This window comes from Crocodylus porosus, unplaced genomic scaffold (genome assembly GCF_001723895.1).
Source record: "Crocodylus porosus isolate Cpor-Errol unplaced genomic scaffold, CroPor_comp1, whole genome shotgun sequence".
Lineage (NCBI taxonomy): Eukaryota > Metazoa > Chordata > Crocodylia > Crocodylidae > Crocodylus > Crocodylus porosus.
The window spans coordinates 159,961,569-159,981,902 of record NW_017728906.1 but is presented as its reverse complement, the minus strand read 5'-3'; the positions used below and the strand labels follow the sequence as shown (position 1 = coordinate 159,981,902).

Below are 20,334 nucleotides of genomic sequence, written 5' to 3'. Positions count from 1 at the left end.
AAATATGTGTTGTTTCATATGTGATGATGTATCTGGATCCACTCAAACTTGCACATTTATACACAAACCTTTAGAAAGAGTCATAACTTACGGTATTGATAATCACTTGTATATACACAGTACAGATAGTTTTCTATTAATGTCTTTTAATTTATAAGTCCATTGGAACTATACTAAAATATACTTTTTTTGACATGTAAATATATTTACACGAGCCCAGTGTCCATCCTCAGTAGATTACCTGGATGCTGGATATGTGTGTAAGGAGCTAGTAGATGTGTGTAAGGAGCTAGTAGTGGAACATATTTAACCTCAGTTTCTGAAGCAATTGCAGGGCTGCCTAGTAGATGCTACTGCTAACTAATGCTGGAGGAGCTTCCATGTAGCCATAGTTGCATACGTAATGATTCAGGAGATGGGAGGATCTGTGTGATAATAGATCCTCCAGGCTCTTTAAAGTTCTCCCCTTCTCTTCCTTCCACTTACTCCAGGGGTGAGCAATTATTTTGGGCAGAGGGCTACTTACTTAGTTTTGGCAAGCCATCAATGGCTGCAGGACAGGCAGCCAGGGGCAGATAAATATTAATTTTCTAAATTTTGTACGGGCCCCGCAGGCCAGATAGAATGGCCTGGTGGGCCACATCTGGCCCACAGGCTGCATTTTGCCTACCCCTGCCTTACTACATTGTGCTTTTATGTAAGCAACTTGTGCAGAGCAGGGTTCTATATTGCCAATGCTATATGTTATACTTCTGTTGCTCTGTATCTTTCAGCAGATAATGTAAAAAATATTATTCTTAGAGATAGGCCCAAATTCCAAAAATTCAGATATAGATTCCTAAAGTTTGCTATTTGACTTCATTACTGTACCAGCCGTAATATGTTGGCTACAACTGATACAGCCATAATATGCTGGTTACAACTGATAAATATTCAGTGAAGGAGAGAAATGGAAAGGTGAAAGTTATCCTTTACATGGAAGCAAAAATATTCTTCCAGCTTTAAAGTACACCAAATGTTTTGAAAATTGCAGTGTCATAAATGGAGAGTTTTGCATTAGGATTTGCTTTTAACCAAAATTTTTTCTGAACTTTGTTGTCCCCTTCATATTCCACATACTGTCTGTGAATGCAGACTTCTGACTTGTAATTCAGAAACAATGGTTTTGATGCTATATTTCATTGGACCAACAAAGTCAGATGCATGAAATCAAAAGCATGCTTTAGTTTACAGGTAGTAACTGTTTTAACACAGTGGCTAGGATTAGGAAAATGTAAAGATAATTTAATACTAGATTATTTTTCCTTTCCTGTATACACTACATGGTTTAACTTTTACATTTTTTTCTCTACATTAGGACGAACATACAATGATCTAAATCAGTACCCTGTATTCCCGTGGGTGTTAACAAACTATGAATCAGAGGAGTTGGACCTGACCCTTCCAGGCAACTTCAGGGATCTTTCAAAGGTATATCAACCATTATGTTTAAGAAATTTAGTCAGTTTTCTTAATTAGACAGTATATTACTTTTATCAGTACTGAAAAGATTAAATTAAATTAAGATTTTCAGGAAAATAATATAATTTTATAAAATTGTGATATAATTAAAAATGTTATTGTAAAAATGGGATATGTTGTCTGTTGATATAAACAGAAGCGTTGGCTGGAATTGAGTAAAAATATGCATGGAGATTAAGAAAGCTAGAATTAATGCTCTTAACAAAAATTATTTACAGTGAGGGTTGCCAAAATATAGTTTCATAGTTTCTAGGGTTGGAAGGGACCTGAACAGGTCATCAAGTCTGACCCCTTACCCTGGGCAGGAACAAGTCCTGGGATCATAATATCCCAGCCAGATATCTGTCCAACCTCCTCTTGAAAACCCTAAGGTAGGGGAGAGGACCACCTCTCTTGGGAGCCCATTCCAGAGCCTGGCAGCCCTAACCATAAAGTAATGCCTTCTGATATCAAGCCTGAACCTGCTCTCAATTTGTGGCCATTATTCCTTGTTATCCCAGGTGGTGCCTGGGGGAACAGAGCCTCACCTATTTTCTGCTGTTTTCCCCCCCACCACACACACACACACAGCGAGTTTGTACACAGCCACGAGATCTCCTCTCAGCCTTCTCTTGCAGAGGCTCAATAGATTCAGGCCATTTAGTCTATCTTTGTAGGGCCTGGCCTGCTGCCCCCTAATCATGAAAGTGGTCCTCCTCTGAACCCTCTCAAAGTTAGCCACATCCTTCTTGAAGTGCAGCGCCCAGAACTGGACGCAGTACTCCAACTGTGGCCTGACCAGTGCCACATACAGGGGAAGGATCTCCTCCCCGGATCTGCTTGTGATGGGAAGCAGTATGTGGCTGCGGGCTGTTTGCCGGGGGGTGGGGAGGGGAGGCTCTCCACTGCTCTATACCCAGATTTGTATGCATGGTGGGGGCAGGTGCGGGCTGCCCGCTGCAGGCTTAGGGCTCCCTGCCCTGCCCCCCTCCCTCTGGGGCCTCCATGGCCTGGTTGGCAGTGTGGGGATGCTTGATGTCACTGCTGAGAGCTTCATGCCGCCATGTTGAGGTGCCCCCTGCCTGACTAACAGCAGCAGGGGTGGTGTCGCTGCTGTCAGGCAGGCAGGGGGTGCCTTGCCATGCCAGCATGGAGCTCCCAGCAGTGGCACCTAGCTTACTCACCTGGCCCAGCTTTGCCCTGCTCCACTGGGTACCTCCCACTGGGCCATGGAGGCCCTGGAGGCAGGGAAGGGAGCACTTGAGCCCACAGCAGGCAGCCCGCATACACCCCACCCAGACGGGCTCCATTCTTGCTGTGCCACCCATGGTGGGGCAAGCTCCATGCTCTGCTTCCCCACAGCAGCTGTTGCCTCCCTCAAGTGGTAGCCAGGGATTGGGTGCTGCTGCAGGGGGCTGCAGACCCAGGTCCCTGGCCCCATATCCCTGGCACCTGGGGGCCCTCTTAGGCAAGGATGTGGGGGCCTGTGGGTAGGGAGTGAGGGGCAGAGGCTGTGCCAGGGGGCTGTGGTTGGGGAGTGAGAGGCACCAGCAGGGCTTGGAGGCTGTGGCTTGGGAGTGAGGGGCAATGGCATGGGCAGGGCATTGGCATATCAGAGCTGCTCAGCACTACAAAGCTGTGGTGGAGGACCATCGCAGCTGGACCTGTGTCCTGGTAAGCAAAGTGGGCAGGAGAGCTCTGATTTTCTGATTTTGATTGGAAGCCCAAAGTCAAATGCAAAAATTCATAGGTATTTAGAGTTTATTTTATTATGGTGATTGAGGCACTGGTAAACTTCCCAATTGCTTTAAAATTGTAAATATATCAGTAACATATATATCAACTCATACCTATATTGGTGTTTCATTTTAATAATGGAAAAAATGCAGTTATGGGGGTTTATCATTAAAGAATTTGCTGTTTTTCTCAGATAATTTGTGATTTTTAAACAGAGAAAACCAGGATCCCTGCTGATGATGCACCAAACCATCTGCAGCTGCCCTTTTCAAAATCCTAGGTCTGCCCATGATTCTGTATATTGATGGACACTAAGCTCTGTTTCATATAAGACTGAAAGGGCCCACCTGAGTTACTGAACCTCATTTCTTGCAGTCACAGAAAAGTGCATCATATAATCCCTTTAATGAACTAATGCGACTCCATTGTGTAGGTCATTAGGTTTTTGATTCTGCTGCTCCTACAGTGGGGCTTTTATAGAAGCTTGCTGCACTGATGGTTAGAAAGCATCTAATTTCTACCCTGTATAGACTGACTGACAATATATACGTAGGAGCAACCAAGACATGGCCTGCAGGTGTGTCATTCAGCCCTCAAGGCTCGCCATAGCCCCAGAAATTTGTCAACAGGACAAGCCAGATTTCCAGATCCATATGGATCCCCCTGGACCACTTAATGTGGCACTGCATGCTGCATCTGGATAACAGATCAGCCCCATGTCACTCATCCAGCCAGCAGGACTGAGCTGACCATTTACTAGTCTCTTCCTATTTGTTCATATGCCATTACTATTTCATAGTTTAAATAAGGTTTCTCCCTTCCAATATTTTAGACCCCTGCTTTATGTATAGACAGCCAGTCATATCCCGTTAGCCTTCATTTTACTATAAACCAGGGGCTTTCAGATGCCGGCGGGGTAGGGAGGGGGTGGTGCATGGCCAGATATGGAGTGGTGGCAGCATGGGGTGGTGTGAGCACCCCCCACGGCTGCCTGGCTGGGTGGTGCCTGTGTGGCCCACAGACGGGCACTGCTGCCTTCACCCCCCTCTGGCTCTGCTTCTGGGAGGTGGCATCACAGGTGGTGGGTGGCAGCGCTCCATCCCCACCTACCTGTGTGTACCACCTAGGGCCTTTCCAAGTACCCCCGATTGACAACCCATGCTGTAAACAATCAAGCTCCTTTCATGATATTCCCTAGATTATCCTAGTAACCTTTCTGAGCACCTGTTCCAGTTTGAGTGAATCTTTCTTGAATGTGGGAAACTAGAACTATATACTGTTTTCCCAATGAGTTTCTACAGTGCCAGTGTACAACTGCATTAATTCTCCCATGTTTTCTGGAAGTGTCTCCCTTTATACATCCTAGGATAGTATTTTACTTTTCCATAGCTTAATCACACTGGTGGTTCAGGGTCATTCTGTAATAGATTCTTCTTCTCATTCATTTCCTTCTTCCAACTGATGAGCTCCTGGGTTTTAAAAGCAGTTCTAGTTATGATTACCTAAGTACATAACATTCTACTTTGTACTATTTAATTTGTCTTATTTTACTGCAGCCTTGAAGGTCATCTTCTTTTCCCCTGTATGTGATACCCCAATCCTCCTCCTTAGTTATGATGCTTCCTACAGTTCTTTCATTATCAGTGATCACCTTTGCACTTTTTCTTCCAAAGACATTAATGATAATATAAACAAGGTTAGTACCAAGACTTATCCATCAGGAACTCAGCTAGTAACCTCTGTCCAGCCTGATACTTCCTTTTTCAGCACAATCCATTTGTGTCTCACTATATTCAGTTCTTCTACTTCTGCTTCCAAGTTGTGATACTTCTGCTTATCCCATTTTATCCAAGAGGCACCATAGCAGATGCTTTACTGAAATTTAGATAAATAACCACTGCCGTATAATGTTTTGTGTAGAAATTTCTGTTATATTATCAAAAGACAAAAAAAGCCAGCAAATAACTCCAGGATTAATTTACTGTTGCAGATTATCCTGGTTTTCATTTACCTCTGTATCTTTAATTATTTATTTCCTTCTGAATTTGTTCTAAGCTACTGTTCCTATAATTGCTTAAATAACTTTTTTCTTTTCTTAAATACAGGCGCTAAATTTACTATTCTCCAGGCATACAGTAGAACCTCCAACTAGTAAATTTGTTAAAAATCCTTCCTACAACATATTTTTGGTTATCTGAGCCCCTTTGGAAAGCACCCACTAAAAAGCTATTCAGAGTAGTAGAACTGTAGTATCTTATCAGAAATTATACATGCAAACACATAGCACATAATCTAAAGCCATACCAAGTTTAACAGCATAGACATTAACATTACAGACAGAGTAAAACCTAAAATAGAACAGTTTGTTGTAGGATAGCAACAGGTACAAGTATCAAACACATATATTTGGAGCTGTTTCAAAAGGCAAAGGGTTCCAAAGGGCAGCAGCTCTTACATTCTATTTTTTAGGTGTGAGAATGATACAAATGTAGCAAAACGACTCCACCTTTAACACTATTTCATGCAGCTTTAAAGTTTTGCTGTGCTTCTGTCAATCTCTATTTGTTTCATAGATTTCATAGACATTAAGGTTAGAAGAGACCTCATAAGATCATCGAGTGCAACCCCCTGTCCAAGGGGCAGGAAGTCAGCTAGGGTCAAAGGATCCCACCAAGATAAGCATCCAAATGCTTTTCAAAAGTGTTCAGAGTAGGTGAGGAGTCTGTTCCAAGCCTTGGGGGCTCAGACAGTAAATAAGTTTTTCCTTATGTCCAGCTTAAAACGGTATTGCAGGAGTTTGTGACCACTGGACCTTGTCATCCCTTGGGGTGCTCTGGTATACAGGTGTTCTCCCAGATCCTGATGCACACCCCTTATGTACTTACAGGCTGCCACCAAGTCACCCCTTAGCCTGAGCTTCTCCAGGCCGAAGAGTCCCATAGGTCACAGCCTTTCTTCATAAGGCCTGTTCTCTTGCCCTCTAATCATGCGCGTGGCTCTCCTTTAGACTCTTTCAAGCTTCTCCATGTCCTTCTTAAATTGTGGAGCCCAGAATTGGATTCAGTACTCCAGCTGCAGCCTCACCAATGCCAAGTACAGTGGGAGGAAGACATCCTGGGTCTTGCTCGAGGTGCATAGGTAGATGCAAGCCAGAATTTTGTTCACCTCCCAGCTGTGGTATCGCGTTGGTGGCTTATGATCATGTTGTGGTCAGTTGTGACGCCAAGTCTCTTTTGGCCACAGTGCTAGCAAATGTAGCACTGCTGAGCCTATAAGTGTAATGCGGGTTTCTTTTCCCGAGGTGGAGCACCTTGCATTTCTCTGTATTGAATGCCATCAGATTTTCATCCACTCACCTTGAAAGCCTATCAGGGTCAGCCTGGATCCCCAGCCTATCCTCAAGTGTGGACACTATTCCCCAAAGTTTGGTGTCATCAATGAATTTAGCCAGTCTGCTTCTGACACCATTGTCCAAATCGTTTATGAAGACATTAAAGAGTATATGTCTGAGAATGGAGCCTTGGGGGACATCACTAGTTACTGAGTGCCATGTTGATTCAGTTCCATCAACTACCACCTCAGAGCCAGTTCCCCAGCCATCGGACCGTAAGGGTGTTGAGGCCGCAGTTCTCCAATTTTCCCATGAGGACATCATGGGACACCAGGTCAAAGGCTTTTTTGAAGTCCAAATAAATTGGATTATGTCACCTGGCCCTGGAAATAAATGAGGTTGACGAGGCAAGACATACCCGCAACAAAGCCATGCTGGTTATCCCTCAGGATATTACCTTCTGTTAGTCTGTCAAGAATGTTTTCTTTGATAATTTTTTCCAAAATCTTCCCAGGGATTGTGGTCAAACTGATTGGCTTGTAGTTTCCCTGGTCTTCTTTCCTCCCTTTCTTGAAAATGGTCACCACATTGGCCCTCTTCCAATCTTCTGGTACTTTGCCCAAGTGCCATGAGTTCTCAAATATCTTTGCGAGTGGCTACGCTATGATGTCTGCCAGTTCCTTTAGCACTCTTGGGTGCAATCTATCCAGACCAGCTGATTTGTTGGGTTTCAGCCTCTCAGGATACTCCCTCACAAGATCCACGCCAATGGTGAGCATATATGCACCCTCCCCTGGTCATCCTGCATCAGGTTAGGCCAGGTGGTCCTTTGGGCTGGTGAAAAACTGGTGCAAAGTAATCATTAAATACATTGACTTTTTTCCTGGGTTTTAGTAGACAGCTGCCACAGCAGGTTTAGCAGGGGTCCAATGTTGCCCTTGTTTTTCATTTGACTCTGCACATATCTGAAGAAGAACTCTTTACTGTCCTTGATTCACGTAGCCAGCTGGAGTTGAGTTGCAGCTTTGGCTTTCCTAGTTCACACCCTGCAGGTGCGGACCAGTGCAGAACACTCTTCCTTAGTGGTGTGTCCTGTCTTCCATCCTTTATAAGCCTCTCTTTTTTGACGTAGGAAGTCCATGAGTTCCATGTTGAGCCAATACTTTTATTAAGAGAGCCTGTAACAGGTGAGGCACCTGGGGTTGCTGTAATGTCCCCTAATGGTCACCTTCACTGTGCCTGGCTCTTGCCCTCACCTCCCAAGGTAACACACTGGTTCCTTACCTGCCACATTTTGCTGTAACACTTGATGAGGGGAGGCTGTCTTGAGAGGCTGGTAAGCATAAGGTGCTATATCTTTCTGTCTCCATACCTGTTTATGTCTTACTCACCTTAAGGGCTAAATTCATGGCTGCCTTCCATCTCTAGGCTGAGTGTCTGTTTCCTTTGGCTCCAGGCCTTCAGCCCTGGCCCGCTGATTCGAGCCTAGCTCTCTCAGTCTTAGCCCTGTTGGCTCTGTTTTTCTTTGGGCCTCTGGATCCCTTGTCCCTGTGTGATGACTGGTCCCCATGTCCCTCACTGTGGGCCAGCTCTTAGTCCTCAAGGTGCCTGACCCTGGTTGAGCTACCCTCATTGTCTCTTCCCTCAGTCCTCTGGTCCCTTACACTGAGCTAAGCTACTTGCTTCTCCAGTCCTCAGGCCTCTAGTTCTTGACCCTGAGGCAGGCTGCTTGCCTCTCCAACGCTTATCCCTCTGGTCCTTGACACCAGCTAGACTGCCTAATGCCAAGTGCCCTACCAGGCACCCGTATGTTGCCTCCCCCATAGCCACAGCTAGTCCTCTGGTATAAGGCTTAAATTACAACATAAATACAAGACACTGTTCCCAACTAAAAGCCTAACCAGTGCTGGATTATTGCGTCATTCAGGCCATCATCTGCCTTAGTTCCCCCTGGGTAGTTCCAGGCAACTCAGGTGCTTGCTAGTCAATCTGGTGTGGACATTTCCCTGAAGAGCTTCTCACCCTTCAGCATGCAAGGCCAGACTACCTGCTCTGGCTTGGGCCATGGGTTTATATTTCTGGAAGCCATGCACTCTTTTTGGTCACCCTCTTTCCCAGCCCTGCCCAGGGTTTCCCCTGTCAATCAAGGACCAGCCTGCCCTCCTGCAGCTGTATCCCTGCTAAGCCTGCTGCATCTTCTCAAAGGGACAAGAGCCTTCTGGATCACTGCCACAGTTCTCATTCTTCCCCTTTCCCTACTCCCAAGTCACAGAGCCCAAAATTCATTTGCTTTTTTTGCCACAGCGTCATGTTCCTGCCATACACTAAGTTTATGATCCAGATCCACCAGATCCTTCTTAGCACCACTACTGAATGAATAGTGTTGGCCAACCTGTAGCCTGTGTGCAAGGCATGTGGCACATGGTAGAGGGGGCAGACAGCACAACAATAGATAGGTCAGGGAGCAGAAAGCAAACAGAATAGGGCAGGGAGCACAAAGCAGCAGAGCAAGGAAACAGGATTGGAGTGGCAATTAGAGAGGGCATGGGACTTATTTTGTGGTACACATTCCAAAACAGGTTGAATCCCACCAGCATAGCCACATATCCCCACACTATAACTTACTGCAGCTTATGGCATGTGCATTTGCGTTTCTTCCCTGTAATGTAGCACCTTACACTTGCCTTCGTTGAATTTCTTTTTTCTTTCTTTCTATATGTTTTTATCTGTAGCCGCATTCTCCAATGAATCCAGTTCCTTTTGAATTCCTTGCAGTAGAAATTATAAGCATTATTACTTCATTGGGTATTTTGATCTCATAGGACTTTAAGCTAATTTTGCATTCTGCATGGACGGATAATATATCCATGGAACTAATTCATTTTCACCCCACTTCTTAAGAAACATAAAAACAAAATTAAAGTAAGGATGTACCCTAAAAACAAACTGAATGAATGCTTGGCTAAGTTTGTGGGAGCTCCCCCCTGCCCGTCAAAATAATATCTAAAATTTTCCAAAGGATTTCTTTAAGTTTATATTGATCCTGGAATTTGTACCGTAAGTGACATAAGCATACACAAAAATAAGGATACACCTAAATTGATAGGAATAGTTAGTGCAACAGGTTATTCTTAAGCAAGTAAAAATAATTATTCACTCTTCACCATTGACTATGATAATCATAGAACATAACAATATGTTCCTTTTTCTCTTTAAAAATTCTTAGATTTTCTTTTATTATGTTTGCAATAGGCGTCCAGCAGTTTGTATAGCATAGTTCACTAAGATTACTCAGAGTATGCTCTCATGAGATTTCATAATCTAATTAGGTCCCGTATTTGAATGGGAGCTCATCAGGGGACATACTACAGGAAGCAGCTTGCTGGTTTAGTAGGTTAATTTTTCCTTCTGAGTCAGTAGTGACTCACTAATGAATTAAGGTTTAGGCATGGTGTTAAGAAACACTGAGCTACTGGTAGTACTATTCTTTTAAAGGAAATGCAAAATTAAATCCCTGATTGTTTGTGTTCATTAAAGAGTCATTGTTACTGTTCACAATAATAGTTTCCTTTCCTGTCCAATTTTGGTAATTACATCCTGTAAGTCTAAAGTTGTCTAGTTGTTCCAAATGGAGAAGTTCAGGAAGTTCAGCACTACTGCCTGCCTTATATTCTGCTGTGTTGCAGCTAAGATGTGAGCTATATTTCAGTGGTGAATCTTTATATATAATCTACAGATCATTTTATGATTCTTCTGGATAGAAAGAATGCAAGTGAAAATATCCACTAACATGTTATAATGGCACAGGTAGCATCTCTAGAGGCTGAATTTTCAAATGAGCTTAAAATGAAGCACAGATTTCTATTTTTCTCTGAAAGTTGGTAGTCAGTATGAGATTTCATATATGGTTATTTTTTGTGCCCTGTGCATATTACATATAGTTTTGTCAGATTTCTCCTCTTGCATCTCCAATAGGAAATTTTATAAATGGATTTTGAATTAAGTGTTTTCTTGGCAAGCCTATTGTCTTTGTTACCAATATCTTTTAAAATGCTCTCTGAAAAAGAGAGAAGGATTCTGAGTAGCTCTTAAGCAACTGATTGTATTTTAAAAATTGGAATAAGTAATTATTAGTCATTATTTGTCTTGCTATAAAGGCACTTTGCACACAGGTCAGATTGATGGGGAAGTGACACATGAGCAGTAGGGGTGTATTCAATTCAGGTTCGGGCCAAAGCAGGGAACAGTGATTCAATTAATTGATTCAGATCACTGTTCCAATTCGATTCAGCTGAATCCAAATCTGAAGATTCGATGCTGATTCAGACAATCAGCAATTCAGCCATAGACATAGCTTTAAATGTTTTTTCTACATATCTTGAGGTACCAGGCATGGCTCATGAACACTGAGATGGTGGGGTGGATGGAGCCTCTCACAAGAGTGCAGCCCCCCTCCCCCCCGCACTCAGCAGCAGACTGGAAGTGGACTAGAAGTATTTCTGGTCCACTTCTGGGTCCGCCACCAAGCTCATGGGAGACCGATACTATAAAATATTATATATACATGTTGATATACTGTAAGTACTGTAGTGTCATATAATATTAGTGTTCTTAATATTTTGTGGAAAATCATGTTTAGTTGTGAGCAATTTCCTTACCATGTAAGTAAAAGAACATGAAGAGCATTATAGTAAGTTATATTCCTTTAAAATTTCTTTAGTACCATAGTTAAATATTTACAGTTCCATACAGCATATGTGACTTTGTTTCCATTCCATTTTATTCATGTTCATATAGTGCATTTATCATTATGGTTTATTCATACATTTAAAGAACTGCCTGTTCAAATAAGATAAAAATTAGGTATTGGCTTTAAAATAGGCATATTCTCTTTCTCTGGAGTATTTTGTCAGATTTCCTCCTGAGGTTTTTTCCATTTTTGTGCTTAATTGGAGATTAAAAAAATGCACATGGAGCAATCAGGGTGCTGCAGCAGTAAGATATATTGGACCACTCATTTGATTAGACAGTGTGGGCTCAAGTTTTATTCATTACACATACAAGGTTAAAGGTTATATTTATTGTTTGACAGGATGAAAAGCTAATGAAAGAGGCTGTCATAGATACATAGATTATCTTTTCACTACCAAACCATCAGGTGATCTGCTTATTTTTTCCTTTCTTGGGATTTCCTGTACTGAAATACAAGTGGTAGTGGGTGTTCACATAAAAAGTATGTGCGCAAGTCATATTGCACATTGAATTTCTTTAAGGGTAGCACTTAAAATGTAATATGGTTTGTTTGTGTAAAATTGTATGACTTTTATTCCTAAATTACAGTGAGTGCATGAGTTTGACATGCTGCATTGTCCCTGCTCATTAAAGTGTAAATGGGAATTTTCCTCATTTACTGCCAGCTATGCATCCTGTTAAATAACATGATTTCTTCACAAAGCAAAATCTTACTAACATTGACGTGTGTATGAGACATCATACATGCCCATTCATTGAATGGAAAAACATTTATTTTGTTAATATGGAAGGTGTTTGACTGATAGATGATGATAAGCATAACCACTTTCCCAAATTACTGTGCCATTTTAAGAAAAGGAAGTGATAATGCCTCAGGGCTTCTAAATGTAATAATGCAAATGAACGTACCGTAATGTGAATATTTCAAAGCAAACCACTCTTAATACTTCCAAATGTCTCTATACTGTGTAATGGAGTTTGTGGTTGGCAGAATCTTCTCTAACCAGACCAAGTTTCTACAGTTTATTTTAAAATTTTCCCTTTACCACATGAAAATCTTCCACCAAGATAAAACTGAATTAGATTTCAGTCTGGTGCTAGCCACAACATTAAACATTTTGTTTGCGTAAATGAAAAGTTAATAGCATGAACAACACTTCAGTACTCCAGAATCTTTGAGATGCTTATGTTATGAAGAAATGGACAGATGACTATACTGGTCATAAAATAGTTAAAATTTGAATATATTTAAATATATATATTTAACCTCGGAAAACTTCTATTGTTTCAAAGCCTTGTAACTCTAGTATTGGTTTAAAGAGTTGTTTTTTAAATAAAACATGTACTCCCAGATTCCATATTGTTTGTTGCAATTGGAATGTAGATAAGTACACAGGATAGATACAATATGGGCTAGTACCTTACAAAATACATTATTTTAGTTCCTTGGCAAATAGAAGGCAACATTTATTGTTACTACTGTGAGGAAGGTACTTCCTGAGTATTGCCAGCAAAGTGGTAAATGGTACATGACTTACAAAACATGCCCAGTGGATATAAACACTAGATTTATCAAAAGCCCAAGGCCTAAGGAGATTAGCCAGAAAAAATGTCATTCATTAAATAACAGCATGTTTTATATTAAATCAAAATAAACAGTTACTTTGTAACTTTTATACTTGTAACTTTTAAAGGAAAAATATTACAGGAAATAATGTGTTGCCCATGTAACTTTGTGCTAGTCATGTAACCTCTTTGTGCCTCGGGCTTGTGAATGAAATGGAGGGCATTTTTACATGTGCTGCAGGACACAGAACTGAGCACTTTAATTAGCAAGCCATGCTAATTAAATGCACCCGCATAACATGTGTGTCAGTGGTGCTGAGAAAATGGAAGCAGAGCACTTTGAATTAAAGCACATTGAAAGTATTTTATTTCGAAGTGCACCACCGCCATTTTCTCTGCACCACTGATATGCATGTCATGGAAGGATGCCACAGTGGGTGAATTTCTGTGCTCCAGCAGTCTTGATTAGTCAAGTCCTCCTGCCTGTGTGTAAGTGGCTGGAGATACAGTTTGTATCCGTATCTGACATGGCTGCATGAGGATAAATCCAGATATACTTGGAAGATGTTACAATCTTGCAATGATGGAGCTATGTTAAAACTTTAATAGCTGATTTTGTGGGTTGACTCTGCTCCAGAGCTCTGAGAATTGTGACCAGCCAGTAATATATGTTTTAAAGAGTCTTATAAATAAGTTTCCCACTTACAGAACTATCTTTGCTAACCAATGGTAAAGAACAAAGTCCTTACTTCTGCTCTTTGTTTTCCCATTACTGCTGTCTTGGGGAAGTTGCCATACACTTATACAGTGCTTGTGCATGCTAAGTGTGTGAACAAGTGTAGAAGCAAACTGCTGAGTATCACTAACTGTCCTAGATGGTCTTTCCACACTCTGCCAAACAGAAGATTTTTAGAAAAACTTCAGCATTTGCTTGAAATCTGCCATTTTATGTATTTACTTAAATGATTATAGCTATGTTGGAAAAAAACTCTTTTGATTTTTACAAAGAGATTAAATATTTTTAGAGGAATCTGCAAAATATTTAATTAAACAAAACATACTATAACTAACACAAGATTGATATTCTGAAATAACACTTCTTTGGCCTTAGAGATCGCTGAAGCACAATGGGCATTTATAGACTTGATCTGAGAGTGACCATACTCCTTCACTATTATAGCATCATACACACATTTAATGAAATGTTAAGTCACATCCTTATCACTTGCAGCTGTAAAAAGTACTATGGTATTAGATGCATATATTTTCATAGACTAACACCTCTCACTGGCAGCTGCAAATGGTGTCACACAAACCCATGTCTTTCATTTTGTATTTGCTTTATAGAGGGCGTGTCGACATGAGATGCAACTGAGCAGTTATTACTGCACATTTATTAGTACTTGTATTAGCAAGCACTAAGTGAATGTGCAGTAAATGGAGTTACTGCACAGTAGCACCAGTGAACATCTTTTAGGTGACAGTATTGTGCAGTAGCTTAACAATACCATGCAGTAGCGTATTAGTAGTATCCGTGCTGTGATTCGCTACTGCACAATATTTTTTGGCTACTGTGTAGTCAGCATCTCTTATAGATGCACCCAGAAGGAATAAAAATTGCCTGTTAAGAAGCCTGATAATGTGTATTATTAGTTATTATTTTGTAGACTTTGAAAATTTTCAGATGGTCATTGGGTCTTATTCATCAATTCAAACTAGCATCACTAAGACTGCATGATAGCCCCAAGCCAGCACCTTTTTATTGAATTTACCTTTTTTGCGCTATTCAGTTATCTGCAAAGTGACACCAAACATTAGGGCAAATTAGTAAAGTACTGTGGTGTTTGTATTTGCATGGCTTGTCAAATCAATAGGAAAGGAAAACTGTCATTCAACAAATGACTCTTTCTAGAAATTAACTGTTTGTGCAAACATTTTTTGTGAATTGCAGAATGTAACAGTGTCTAAGCCTGTCCTGGAGATGCACAGTCTAAACTGTAAAAAAAAACTAAGCTGTATACGTGATGAAACCTGAGTAAAATAAAGAAGGAAATATTTATTTTATTCTTTTTCCAGTAGTTGGAATGATGCCTGGAAAAAATTAAGGGAACGGGTTATGCTTCTTTTTCAAGAATGTTTTGTTGAGGTCTTGCAGGGCAATCTGCATCAGATAAAAGTGATCCTTTGAGATTACGTAGGCATTTTATACATAAGAGAAAGCTATTAACATACCCATGACACAGCAAAGTATTAGGCATCCAAAATATCTAGGGAAACAAAATGCATTGTTTTAAGCTTTAATTGTTCATAATGTAGAACCATGTAAAACAGTCACTTGTTTATAACCCCAAAAACAAAGCATAAAAATGCTGAAACAAGAAATAATTAAAACATCGCTAGATACATCTTTTAATTATATACATGAAAGCATACTTACTGGTTGGATATTATTCTAGTATATCCAATACAAACTTAAAATAAGTATAGACTCAGCATGAAAAATGCCTTCCAAAATGAAATTTGAAGTATGTATTTGCAGTTATGATGATGCTTGAGTTTGTAGTTTTGTTATCAAATATTGGATATTCAAATACGGTGGTTTATACAAATGCTGAATAGCTTGTGTTATTATAGTTAAAAAATACCTTCTAGCTTCTCTGAGCCTTTTAGATAGGGTGGGATTTAGAGCTAATAAATAAACTTAAAAATTATATTGAAGTTATAAATTCCCTTGTAAAAATATATTTTAGAAATACTAACACTTTCAACTATTTGTACCCTCCTATTACAAATCAAACAATTTAGGTATTCTGAGAAAAAGTCAATACATTTCTGAACTATTCATATTTGGGTCTGGTAATGCTACCTTTTACTAAGTATAATGTTAAAAATTAATCCTTGAAGGGTTTTTTTGGCAAATTATTACTGTCATTCTTGTTATACTTATTATTATTAGACTACTAAATAATGCAGTCACATCTTATATGAAAAATACATATTTAAGATCACTTTACATGTATTATCTAATAGTTTAATTTACATTCCCTCCTGTTGTGTTTTCTTAATTCCAGGGACTGTGTTCCAACAATATCCACATAATGTCAATAGGCAGCCATAGTAAGAACATTTTACAAAGGATTAGGCGTAACATTAAAATTCAAGAACTAATCATATGATATATAACATCAGAGGTTTTTATCTGTGTTGTATAGCTGTGTGTGTTGGGGAGCCCTGGATGGGTTTTGCATTGTTGTAATTTCCATTCCTGTTGTTTTGGGGGGTTTTGGTTTTGTTTTTCTTTAAGAAAGAAGATTGTTTGTTTCTGTGAAACCTGGTTTTGTTCAGTCAGAGGGTAGATGCTGTCTTGCAGGACCAGGAATGGTTTTCAAATATTTCTGCTTAAGATCACCAAACACCGCCAGCAGTTCCATGTGAAATCTTTTCATCATGAAACGCGCATTACAAAGTATCCTGTGTGAGCAAAAGTCACTTTTCATTAGCTGTGTGATTATGGTGAATGACAACAACAGAAATATTAGTTTGCCCTTAATGCATTTTAAATGCAGTTTTAGAAGTTTGTTCCCAAACAATATTACTGAATTAATTGGGGAACTACTCTTACTTCAAGAAGGCCTTGAAACTTTGCAGATGTGAATCATATATATTTGTCAATTTAAAAAAAAATCATGAGCTTTTTAGTATACCAGGCTTTGAAATAAAATTCCAAATCCATCTCAGCAATCTAAATGGATTAGCACAATGTGGAATGAGTTATCTGCACTTGACTGCTGCATTTCATATATAGGGAATCTTAACAAATGTATGCAGAATGAAATTGTGGCACACAGATCCAAAGCATACTACCCCTCAGCTGCTTTATAAATATGCATCTTTCAATCTTTTTACAGCCCATTGGTGCTTTGAACCCAAAGAGAGCAGTTTTCTATGCAGAGCGTTATGAAACATGGGAAGATGAGCAGACTCCACCTTATCATTACAACACCCACTATTCAACATCTACTTCTACGTTGTCCTGGCTTGTTCGTATTGTAAGTATATTTGTACACACACACACACACACACACACACACAGACACACACACACACACACACACACACACACACGGGGGAGTGGGGTTGGAGGGGGAGGGATCCTGACTTTCATTTAGTATATTTACTTCTAATGTTTGCTCTAATATTAATATATATTTAAATTTAGAAAAAAATACACTTCTATCCAAAATTCTGTCAGTTTGCATGCAGTAACTAAAAACAATCACTAATTGTCCAACCTTTATTGGAAAAGATGGAGCATCTCTAAAAACTGAGATACTGATGGGCCTTGCATTATGCCATAAGATAATAGGAAAGTCAGGCTGGAAGAGACTTCACAAGGTCATCTAATCCAGCCCCCTGCCCAAGGCAGGGACATCCTTGACTAAGCCATCCTAAGCAAGTGGCTGTCTAATTCTCTTGAAAGCATCCAATAATGCAGTTTCCATAATTTCTCCAAGTAGCCTCTTCCAGTTCTTCACCACTCTCATAGTCAGAAAGATCCTCCTAATTGCCAACCTAAATTTCCGCTGCTGCAGCTTGAGGCCTTTTCTCCTAGTCCTGTCCCCTACAGCCACAGAGGAAAGCCCAGCTTCATCCTTTCTGTAATGGCTCTTCGGGTATGTGAAGATTGTTATTGAATCCCCCATCAGTCTTCTCTTCTCAAGACTAAATAATTCTAGTTTTCTCAGGCTTTCCTAGTAAGTCATGCCTCCCAGGCCCCTAATCATTAACTATCCACATCTTGCTTATAGTGTGGGGCCCAAAACTGGACACAGTACTCCAGGTGAGGCCTCACAAGTGTCAAATAGAATGGAAGAATCACTTCCCTTGATTTGCAATTGACTCTCATGTAGAAAGAACCCACTGTGATGTTGGGGTTTTTTTGCAGCAAGAACACACTGTTGGCCATATTCAGCTTATGGCCTACTGTACCCCCCATGTCCTTTTATCTCCCATCAAGTGGAAGAGAAGTGTGAAGGTGGGAGGGGCAAACAGCTCAGGCTTTGTCAAATGAACTTTGGGTGTAGTGTCAATTAAAGACTTGGTTAGAGAATCTCATAACATGATATGATTTCTTGAAAGGATCAGAAAATATTTTCCCTGCCTAAAACTCTTCCTGTGTGGAGTACAGAACAAATGACTTGATGCAATTTGGGAAGGTTAAAACTTCCTTTGAAACTTTGGGTTGAAACATTTGCCCCTCAGGATACAGGTCTTCCAGTGATAGTAGGATTGATGTATGATGAGGGTGAGGTCCATATTTAGAATTATGTGGAAAACTTGCAATGGGCTGGTGGTTTTTCTTTCTCTTTGTTTTGTTTTAAACCATTTTATTAGCCACATTCAGTCATTTGCACATAGTTCACTCACAGCTTTATTTAAAAATTGCCTTTGTACCAAAAAATTATTAATTCATTTTAGAATTTGTACTGTCATACATAATATTGTCACAGTATCTCACTTAAAATAACCCTAAAATCTAAGCTTTTTCAAGATTTTGTCTATTGTTATTTGCAGATCATACAGTAATTGAGAAAAAAATCTTTTAATTTCTCTTTTTCTAAATATTGTCAGTATTCTGCAGGATGGAGTTAAAAGGGAAGAGAAAGTTGTCATTAAATGTGATGATCAGGAAAGAATAGTATTTTAGTTTTATATTTTCTTCACTTACTTTTTAGAAGAGGGCTCCCAGAAGATTTTTCATACTTCTATTACTGTCATCATCTGGAGTAGCCCTAGGCAAAGGCTAAATAATCATCTGTTTAAGCAAACACATCTATGCAAGAATGAGCAGAATAGGGCCACCTTGACCATTTGCAAATTAGCCAGCCCCAAGCTACTTTAGAGATTCTGCTCCACTGGCTGCCAACTAAATGAATATTTTCTCTGTCTTCTCTCAGTCATGAGCAATGGTATGTCTTTGGGTATCATATACTCAAGAATCTTTTGTAGTGCTGTGATACCCACTGCATAGCATTGTAAATTTAGTAACTTTAACAGTACCTGTTATATGTAGCTGAGAAGAAGCTGACACATTCTGAGAAGGAAATGACAGAGAAGCTTCTGATAAAAGACTTACCAGGCAACTGGTAAGACAACATGGGAGAGGAGGAATTAATAAGGAAGACATTTTTCCCATGTATAAGATGAAATTTTATGGCAGAAAATTGTCTTTAGTGTTATATTACTAATAACCCTTTAGTGTTATATTACTAAATATTTAAATATTTTAAATACCTTTAAAATATTTTATAAATGTTGAAGTTCTGACATATTAAGGAGATTCCTAGGTCTAAAAACCATGTATAGTTCTTCCTAACCCAAAGAAAAGAAAATGTTGATTATTAAATTAGTATACTAAGTGTTCATTATATTCTTCTTAGCTATTTCTAAATTATAACGTTGTTCTTGAATTGTTCCATTTTTGTGTTTAATAAACAGTGATTTTAATTAAATGTTTGTTAATTTTGGCCCATATTCAAGAAAAGAACTATTTTGTTTGAAAGCTTGTAGTCTGATGAGTCTGCTCATTGTCTGAATGTAGAATAGGGTATTGATAAGGTACTATTCATTCTGATATTAGACTTACGCTTCCATGTTGTTGTTTGTTTATTTAATACTATATGTTCTTACAGTCTACTGACAGTAAAAATATAAGGTCCCTGCCTTGACTGTCTTACAGTATAAATCTGACAAACAGCATAGTGAAAAATGGCAACAGATCAAAGAGAAAGCAAGCAGAAAACAAAGGGAAAGGAAAGCTTGCTTATAAAGAATACTGTTTTCAAGGATTCTGCATTTTATTGTTTCATGATTTTTATTAATTTAATTTTTCAAATGTATTTACATGTTACAGAGGAGAAATAATTACAGAGAAGAGATTAATGATATGTTGGCAAAGTTGGTAAGATTTGAGGGAGCATTGAGGGGAAAAAGAGCATGTAAGTAAATGTTTATAGTGTCATCACGAGGCTAGTATTGCAATGAGAAGAAATCATGAAAGGGAGGGAGGAGTGCACAAAGTTAAATGTTCAGTAGCAGGAGAGGAGAAGGAAGAAACACAAGATGATTGAGCAGAGCTTTGTACAATACTGAAAGCAAGGATAAGAACAGAATAGATATGCAAAGATTCAGGAAAAATCCTGGGGCTCTTGGGGTTAACAGGTAGGATGGTACTTGAAGATAATTTCATGTAAAATGGAAAGCTAAAAAAAAAAAAGTCAAGCCAAGAAAGCAGTTATAGTGAAGAAGTTAATAAGCTATAAACCAGGCTTCAGAAAATTAGGACAAGCTCATAGCATTGTACTTTTGGGCAAGTTAGTCTAAACTGCGTAGCTTGAACTGATAAGCAAGTGAACAGAACTTTTGATTCTGGAAATGCAGCCACATGC

At 39.6% G+C, this 20,334-nt stretch overlaps 1 protein-coding gene across 1 annotated transcript in view; it reads left to right on the top strand.

Moving 5' to 3' along the window:
- The window catches only part of LOC109306591 (neurobeachin), a 529,566-nt gene that overhangs the window by 408,722 nt on the left and 100,510 nt on the right, over positions 1-20,334 (top strand). The window contains exons 22-23 of the mRNA XM_019530077.1: positions 1,358-1,470; positions 16,795-16,935. Of these exons, the coding sequence (XP_019385622.1) occupies positions 1,358-1,470; positions 16,795-16,935 (254 nt within the window). The remainder of the gene's footprint in view (positions 1-1,357; positions 1,471-16,794; positions 16,936-20,334) is intronic.